The 9478-nt window shown below is 51.1% G+C and overlaps 1 protein-coding gene across 1 annotated transcript; it reads left to right on the top strand.

Annotated features, from left to right (window-relative positions):
- Window positions 1-1288: 1288 nt before the first annotated feature.
- On the top strand, window positions 1289-9258 carry DMRT3 (doublesex and mab-3 related transcription factor 3). The gene is made up of 2 exons (XM_059492520.1): window positions 1289-1727; window positions 8294-9258. Exons 1-2 carry the CDS (start codon window positions 1289-1291, stop codon window positions 9256-9258), a joined length of 1404 nt encoding a protein of 467 aa, XP_059348503.1.
- The last annotated feature ends 220 nt before the right edge of the window (window positions 9259-9478 follow it).

Below are 9478 nucleotides of genomic sequence, written 5' to 3'. Positions count from 1 at the left end.
CTCCGGCGAAATACTTCCCGAGTTTTAAATCTGATTTCGTTATTACATAGCCTCGCTAAAACCTTTATTTCGTGTAGCGGTTATGGTGGAAAAATGCCTGGGAAGAGCAAGGGAGGTCTTGAGGCAACGAAAGGGGTCCGGGTCCAAGCAGCAGCCCCTGCCCGCCCGCGGACGCTACGCCGCGGGCAGATGAACGCTTATAATTTGTTTCCTCCCAGCCAAAATGCATATAACTCTTTTGGTTTTTTTCCACCAATATATTACATTTTGATTCAACGGAAAATATCCGTGTTTCAGCGAGAAACCCCTCCGCGTACGGAAATACAGAACACTACAAGTCTGCCACTTCAGACATTATCGTTTAGGTTTCAAGCAACCTGACTTGCTGTGAATTTCACATTCCTTTCTATAGCCCCCGCTTAGTTTGGGTAGCTGTCTTGCCGCGGGATGCAGGAGAGGCAGCGGAGCCCACCGGGGCAGGTGCCTGCGGCGGCTCTCCAGCCCCGCGGCGCGACCCCGATTCCGCCCAGTTGTTGTGGGCAGCTCCTGGTCCCGGACAGCTCCTGCTCCGAGCATCTTTTTACGGTTGCAAAACTTCGGGAAAACTTTGGCAAAACTTTGATCTCGACCCTGCGCCACTACCTCGCGCCGCCGGGCCACAGGCGGCAGCAGCCAAACACCGTGCCGCCGAGCCCAGCGGGCTTTCGAGGCGGGGCCGGCGCAGAGCCCGGAGAAACCTCCTAGACCCCGCTCATCTCTCAGCCCCGGGTGCCTTCGGGGCGTGAGCCGTGAGGGGCCAGGGCGTGGGTGGCAGCAGCCGGGGATCCGGTCTGCTCAGAGACGAACCCCTTCTGCACGGCACGGGCATCGCCGCCGCCCCGACGGCGGGGCAGGGACCCCCCCGCCGCCGCTTCCCTCCCTCTCTCCCTCCCTCTCTCCCTCCCTCCCTCTCTCCCTCTCTCCCTCTATCTTACTCTCCCTCCATTCCCCTGTCGGCGCCGGGGAAGGAGGGCGGCGGGGGGCGGGCGGGGGGCGGGGGCGGTCGGAGGGGCTCTGGGCTCAGCGGGGCGGCGCGGGCAGCGGCAGTGGCAGTGGCGCTCCGGCCGGCGGCCGCGCTCTGCCCGCCCGTGCCACCGCGGCGGGCGGTGCCTCTCCCCGCCGGCCTGGGCCTGAGCCGCGCCTCCCGCAGAGCCCGCGGGCAGAGCCGCCCGCCTCCATCGCCCCGGCCTTCGCCCGCCCTCGCTGAGGCCTTCTCCACGCCGGAGCCGGCCGGGCTCCTCCCGCGGGCATGAACGGCTATGGCTCCCCGTACCTCTACATGGGCGGCCCGGTGTCGCAGCCGCCGCGGGCTCCACTGCAGCGGACGCCGAAGTGCGCCCGGTGCCGCAACCACGGCGTGCTGTCCTGGCTGAAGGGCCACAAGCGCTATTGCCGCTTCAAGGACTGCACCTGCGAGAAGTGCATCCTCATCATCGAGAGGCAGCGGGTGATGGCCGCGCAGGTGGCGCTCCGCCGGCAGCAGGCCAACGAAAGCCTGGAGAGCCTCCTCCCGGACTCCCTGCGCTCCCTCCCCGGGCCGCCGGGCAGCACCGAGCCCCCCACGCCGCCGCCGGGGCCGTCGCCCTGCGCCGCGCCGCCGCGGACCCCCGCCGAGCTGGCCGCCGCCGCCGCCCTTCGCTGGGCCGCCGAGCCGCCCCCCGCGCTCCCGGGGCCGCTCCCCAAGGCAGGTGAGGCCGGGCCGGCACCGCGCTACCGGGGCAGGAGGGAAAGGGAGGGCTGGGATCCCGGCTCTCGGTTCTGGGGAATGGGGCCGGAACGAGGGAAAAAGCTTTCCCTTTCACCCGACGGGCTCCGTGGGAAGGGAACGGAGAGGAATTCCGTCGGGTACACTTTGTCACTCTTAAAAAGCATGGAGCCGCAAAGCGACCGGCCCGCTCGCCAGCCAGAATCGCGTCCACCGAGACGAGTAGAGGGGACCCGCAAAGGTCGCGGCTGCCAAGCGGCTCCCCGACGTGCCGCTTCGGGGCCCGTTCCTCAGGTCCGCCGGGAAGGGGCCGCCTCCCGCGTGGATCACAGCAGTGTGTCTTCCTGCTTCTCCCGGTCTCTCTCCCGGAGTCGCGGTCCGGCTCCCAGCACCCCGGACATCGGGCTGCGGGACCTCGTCCGGGACAGGACCTGCATAGAGAGCCTCGGACCAAAAGCGGCGCCAGGAGCAGGGAGGCTTCTGCGAAGATATGACGACCGGGGAAAGGGGAGTATTGGCAGGGGATGAGCGGGGCAACCCAGCCTCACTGCGCAGGCCTGTTCCTGCGGGTCGCGTCCGGGGCAGCTTGTGAGGGAGAGGTGGGGGATGCCGAAACTGCCACCGGCAGTGGGCACCTTGTGAACGCGACCTGTCCGTAGTGCACCTTGCCGGAGGCAAAACTAACGCTCCGGAACCGCAGTCGCGTTCCGTCCATTGTCTGAGCCGGAGCTGACAGTCTTTCACGATAGGGATGTTCGGCAGGCGGGCCGCTGCCAGCCCAGGGCGCTCCGCTGACGAGTTGTGACAGAATTTTACGCGGTGCCCCGGGACGAGAGTGGCGAGCCCGGTGCTGGGGCCCGTGTGGGCTGTAGGGCCGGTCCGGACACGGAGGAGTCCGCCAGGGCCCCAGCGTGGGGCTCTGCTCCTCCAGCACCGCAGCGGACACACACGGGGCCCGAGGCGGCGACACGGCTGAGTCCGACGCTCTGGCGACGATGCCGGTGGTTTGGGACCCGCTTCCCATTTTCCGGCCCTTGGTGCCCCCTGCCTGCCCTCCGGCAGCCCCCTCCCGCACATCTCGGCCCAGGGCCAGGCATGGGGGTCTCTCCCCAAATTCCACACTGGTCCTAGACGCTCTCCGCTCTCCTCACAGGCGGCGGCGCCTGGCCGGGGCCCCCTCCCTGCGCGGAGGTAGCGGGGGATAAGCCCGAGGTGGTGGCGAGAGAAGGGGAAAAACCCGCCTTGCTTCTTCGAGAAAATGAAAGTTCCCATCCGCCAGCACCATATAAATCTGCCGGATAGGAGCGATATTAACTTGCACGCTCAACGTTCCTTCACCCTGATGTATGAACTTCCCGGTTTAAAAGATTACAGTAATCACGGGAGGAGAGTGTAAATCGAATCTGATAGCAATAACTTTTGGGGAAGGTCAGGCTCAAGTGAAATGTTACCAAGCAACAGGCATTTTCTTTGCAAAATACAATCAAAGTGTATTGATGAGAAATCCTTCCTTGCCAGCCAGTCAGCACTTTCTGATAATAGCTTTACGGAGCGAAAAAACAAACAAACAAACTACAGAACATAACGAAGATCTTCATAAATCAAGGCCGCCGGCGCTGCACCTGCCCCCGTCCCCGCCCGCGGTGAGGCCGGGCTGGGGGGACCGGGGCACGCCGGCACCACCGGGGAGCCTTTCTGGTCCCTCAGACCTCACCCGCGTGTCCCCCGTCCCTGATTGTCACAGACGGGTTTTTCTCCCCACTTTTTATGAACATGAGAATGCATGAGAGCAAAGTGGAAGATGGTCTCCTTAGAGGTTCCTGCTGCCGCCTTCCACCAGACACTGTTTAACCACATGACTTGCTTATTTCCAGTTATCCTGCGTGCTCTGAGCGGCAGGCTTTTCTCTTTCCTCTCTTTCCATGAACTGTATTAAAATCGCCGTAAAAACAGAGGATAAGCCTCCTGTCCACCCGGTTTCTAAAGCACACACGCAACCCCTTCCTCCCCGAGGACGTTATTCTCGTGAAAAGTTTTTCACTGCCAAAGGGATATTTCCCGATGTATGGTAAAATCAGATCTGTCTGCTTCTGTTCCTGCTACAATCGGCCATTTCAGTGGGACAGTTGCGAAGTTCTGAAACTACCCTTGTTGCATTACCCTTGTTGCATCTGTCTCTGCTAACCTGGAATGATTCCTCCTTCTGATATCGTGCTCATGAACTTTCCCTGCCCACAGGAGTGCGTGTTATATTTGTCTTAGTAGTAGTTACCAAGATTTGTAAATATAATGCCTTATTCATTGTCTGATATTTTCAGAGCCAGCTTCTTAATGCAGTGCATCTGTCTCTGTGTTAATTTGAGTACTGTGTTTAGTTTCCTACAGAGTATTTAGATCTTCGAATATAGGGAAGAAAGTCTGAAGTGAAAGTAATTAAACCCAAAACCTAAACAAAGCCCTAACAACAAAATTAGGTAACAAACACCCCACTTTCCAAACAGACAGCAAAAGTAAAATAATCAAACCCAAAGAAAACAAAAAAGCCCCCACCAAAAGCCTTAGCTTTATGTGCAGTTATACTAGTTCTGTATCAGCCTGTCCTAATAATACGACTAAGGAAAAAAGCAGGTACTTTCAAGATACAAGAAAATCTGTTCAGAAAAGAGCTGCCCTAAAAATCAAAGAACAAGCTGTTTTAACAGGAACTCAGCAGTGGGATATCGAAGAAGCAAATTTGGAATTTGGTTCCAAAATATTAGAACAAGTTTTCCAGACAAGTAATTAACTTAAACAGCTTGTATTTGGCCGCTTTACAACATTTGACCCATGATTATTAATGTATAGATAGTCAAGAAGAATTGTGGTAAATATTGTGCTGAATTCGTATTGTATTTTACTGTAAATGCATGTACAGTTCTCCCACTGTTCTGTTTCATGCATATCTGCATTTGCCCTGCATCTCTGATCTGGGCTGGTATCTCTCCCTGCATGTGTATTATTTGATGAATACTCCCCATCTTTTATATCAGTAGGAAAATAGTTTCCTTAGTTTTCCCTAGGAATCACAAATGCTGGATACTTAAATGCAGGCAATTTGAAATAGAAGTTGTTGGGGGAAAAAAAGCCTCAACACACACACACACACACACACACACATGACAAAATAACCCCCCCATAAAAAACAAAACATAAAATCCAACCCCAGAGCCACACAAAGAAACAACCCTCCCAAAATCAAAAACCAACAGAAAGACAAAACAAACACCACCGCCCCCAAACCCCAAAATAAGCAAACCAAACAAACACCGCCAGCACCAGAAATACAGCAAAAATCCTCAGAGCTCACACAGGACAAAATATAACAACCAAAGGCCCAAAAACGTAAAAAATATCTGAGGACGAGATTTCATTCTTGAAACCGAGAATATCCTCATGTAAAACTTATGAATTATGAAAAGGAAAAAAGCTTTGGTAGAGAAGCAGTATGTTCTAAATACCAAATTATTTTTATACCTGAAAATACAAGCATTTGTAATTAATACATGCATATAATATTCCTAAAATTCAGTGTCCACATAGGGACATTCACAATGTATCTTCGCAATTTTTTGTTTATTTGACGATGACTATTTTGCATCTTCACAAATTTTTGTTTATTTGACGATGACTATTTTTGGGCCAGTTTTAAACGAATGAAAAACCCGGTGGCGGCGGTTCCCACGAAGGGTTGGGGACACTCCCCGGAGCACGCTGATCCTCCCCGAGCCTTCAGCGTGGCGGGAAGGGGGTGTTCAAAGCAGTTAAAGCGCAGCCCCCAGCGAGGGCAGCCCCAGGGCCGGCCAGGTGAGCCGCCAGCTGCCGTGCGACTTTAAAATCAACGAAATCTCGTTTTCCGGGTCTGTCCCCGGGAGTGTAGCAGCCCAGTGAGACGCGCCGCTGTGACCTGTGCTGTATGAGGAGACTGCCCCTGTGCTAAAGCTCAGCATCTGTGCGGTCTGCTGATGGTAAAGAGGCAAAATTCAGTGGGATGAGTTTTCAGAATCTGATGAAAATTTTTTTAGGCAAGCCTCACAAGGATATTTTAAAGGATACAGTAAATGAATCTGAAATATCCTGAAAATAACATTTTGTAAGGATCAGGGAATATATTTGAGATACCTCACCTGATCTGGGAGTGTTTGTTGGTTGGTTGGTTTTTTAAATTAACATATTTTCTCCACAGCGTTACTTGCCTCATCCCGTAAGGATACACTGTAAATGCCAGCATGAGGTAATTCTGAAATACTTTCTCCTTGCTTTCAGTCCGTTTGGTAATATGGTAATATAGTCACCCCAGTACAATTTATTTATGTGAAAATTAAGGCTATCATCTTCCTTAAACAGCCTCTCTAACTCTGTCAAGATAGGGACAAGGTATTTTAATGTCCTCAGACTGCCCACTAAGCCTTGGACATATAAATATTCACCAAGATTTGTAATAAATGCATAGTGAAGGGATTAGAATGGAAAGGTAGCGTGAGTCTCACGTTTTCTCAATAAAGGGTGAGCTATGCCAGTATCTTAGCACCTCCTCAAAAGGATGCAGGTGCCAGTTTGCTATCGGCAAGCAATTTCTGCATTCTGCTTTGGCTGCTAATGCTGATTGATGCGCTGAACGTATGAGAAAGAGGAAATGTACATGGCCTCCTCACTAATATAGAATGTGCAGAGTTACTGCTTTCCTGTTTGCACTCAACAGGCAGCATAACCGGTGTAAAAAACAGTTCCCAAAATGGGTTATCCTGCTGAAAGGAGTGAGGTTTTTGTAAGAGCATCTGTACTCCTAAGCTACACACTTACCTTCCACAGCCCAAATTAGCAGCATCCCAAATCTCTTAGGATGGCTCATTGTTTCTGCCAGGCACAGCCATCCTCATGAGGAGAATCTTCCTTTGCCATGCTCACACGCTGTCAGGCTGTGCTCTGCCAGGATCTCTTCTTTGTTTATAACTCCCACTGTGGTGAGCATAGTGGCTTCTTGCTCAGCTTAGGCTGGCTCAGATCCTGACTTCTTTCTCTCTATTGGATAAATTCCATTAAAAGTATTTTTTTCATGCTGATCTGTTAAATGTTAAACTTAGCCCACTTACTGATGAGAAGATGCCCTGCCTGTTCCTGCCGTGAGAGGAAGGCCGGAGATGGTGAGCAGTGAGGCTCAGGTGCTAGCACACCTCTAACAGGTTCCATCTCAGTTGGGCAGGTGGGATCATCAGAACATTTTAGGAACCTTTGCTTGCTTCTTACAGTAACTTTATCTAGTTGGGGTATTTGTCAGGGGCTTGGAAAAATAGCTGTATTGTTTTTTGTGGATAGTCCTTCTCATTTGTACATTCAAAAGCACTACCCTGTGTGGCTAAAGTAGACTGTCAGCCGCAGCTTAGACAACAATCCTCTCTCCATGTATTGTTGCTTCCCATGAATGTAAACACTGTGCTCAATGAGGAAAGCCAGCAGAAGTGTGTTCTTGGGAAATAACGATGTACAATCTCAAGCAAATACATTGATCCTCTTTTGCATAAGCAAGCATCCTTCCCTTCTGCTTGCTGACAAGCAGTCTTATTTCAAAGGGTTCCATACTCGGGTCAGGCATTACCAAAGAGTTTTGAGTGTCCATCTGGAGACAGGATGGTCAATGGGCTTGTTTTCACCTCCATACTCAGCTCTCATCCTTCTTAGTTCAGTACACAGAAAGCAAGGTACCTGGAACAATTGCTAAGAGAGGTTGTGAGGAATAATTCCTCCTCCTTGGAATTATTTAAAATTCAGCTAAGCAGCCACATGAGCAACCTACTCTTTGTCTAAGGTTGCTCCCAGTTTGAAGAGGATGTTGGACCAAATGCCTTCCAGATGTTTTCTCCAAACCAGACTTTTCTAGAATATCTGTTTTGATGGGACAAGGCATCAGACATCCTTAACGGTTTAAAGGAAAATTTGCGATTCTTGCTGTGGGAGGAACTGATTTCTGTGGGAGAGACCAGTTTCTTCAGAACCGGAGTACATTTATTTATTTATTTGAAGACTGTTTAAACCTTTAGACTGTAGTCATAGTGCAGAGGTTCCATCAATGCTGTTGGAGCTGCAGAGGAATTTTCATTTCCTAAGTGCCCTCTTCATCTCACAGACAATGAGATGGTGCTAGTGAGGATTATGATGTGAAAGTGCTGAAGTTCCTCTGAGAAATCTTGCAGTTGGGTGGTGTGTTACTGCCTTGTAACCAGTGAGAAAGGATAGATGTAGCACTTTTGATGCAGCAGAAAAATGATCACATTCTTTGCTTGCACATGGGAGAATGAGACAGAGTATGTCTAGATCAGATCACATTATCCTTTTCCAGATTTATTCTCATGACTTGTTGCAAAGATACCTTAATTTTTGCAGGATCTCTGAGAAAAAAAGCACTTTTCCCCCTTAGAGTCCTGGTCTGTTAAGTTTAAGAAGACAGCATCTTCAAATCTCTGTAAAAGCTTTTGGCCTCAGTTTTCTGTTAACTTCTCTGACTTCTCTTTGCAGACGTGAATGAGGAGCGGCTGGGTGATACAAGTGGAGCAGACAATGCCGAGACCTACAGTGACAAAGACACAGACCAAAGGAGTTCCCCAGACATGACTAAAGCCAAAAGTTGTTTCAACCCTGACAGCCCTGAAATTGTTTCAGTGGATGAGGTTGGTTTTGCAGTTCAGAAAAATGGTGGGAACACAGAGAACCGTCCAGAGAGCCCCAAGTACCACCCAGAGCAGAACCACCTCCTGATAGAAGGTCCTTCTGGGACAGTTTCTTTACCATTCAGTTTGAAAGCAAACAGACCCCCACTTGAAGTCTTGAAAAAGATTTTCCCTAACCAAAAGCCAGCTGTGCTAGAGTTGATCCTGAAGGGGTGTGGCGGTGACCTGGTGAGTGCTGTAGAGGTTCTCCTGTCCAGCCGGTCTTCAGTGGCCAGTGGAGAGAGAACTTCTGCAGAATCGGATGGTCTTGTTTTGCCTTCCAATGGCCATCTTTTTGAACACACACTGAGTTCCTATCCTATTTCATCTTCCAAGTGGTCTGTGGGCTCGGCATTTAGGGTTCCCGACACTCTGAGGTTCTCTGCTGATTCCAGTAATGTTGTGCCAAATCCTCTAGCCGTACCTTTGCAGCACCCCTTCCCTCAGCCACCACGCTACCCGCTGATGCTGAGGAACACTTTGGCAAGAAACCAGTCCAGCCCATTCCTGCCCAACGACGTCACCCTGTGGAACACCATGACATTGCAGCAGCAGTACCAGCTGCGGTCCCAGTACGTCAGTCCTTTCTCTGGCAACTCAGCCACTGTTTTCCGAAGCTCGCCTGTTCTTCCTTCCCGCTCGTCAGAAGATCCTAGGATTTCAATTCCTGATGACGGATGCCCAATTGTGTCTAAGCAACCAATTTACACAGAAGATGAATATGAGGACAGGTCTGATTCTTCAGACTCAAGAATACTCAACACATCTTCTTAGACTGACGTTTGACATGTGACAGCTAAGCGATACTCACAGTGCAGCTGAACTACTGGTCCCTAAGAGGAGGGACATGTGCTCTACGAAACTCTTGCAATTGTATTCAAAAGTTGCTTGGTATTGTACTATAGCAATAAAGACATAACTTATTTAATTTCTTGCACTTCACTGGATAATGCCAAATAGCAATACTCTGGCTTTAGTGCTGAGTGTGTGTTGC

This window comes from Ammospiza nelsoni, chromosome Z (assembly GCF_027579445.1).
Source record: "Ammospiza nelsoni isolate bAmmNel1 chromosome Z, bAmmNel1.pri, whole genome shotgun sequence".
In the NCBI taxonomy this organism is placed as follows: Eukaryota; Metazoa; Chordata; class Aves; order Passeriformes; family Passerellidae; genus Ammospiza; species Ammospiza nelsoni.
Note: the sequence above shows the minus strand (reverse complement) of the source record. Positions and strands in the feature narration are given on the sequence as shown.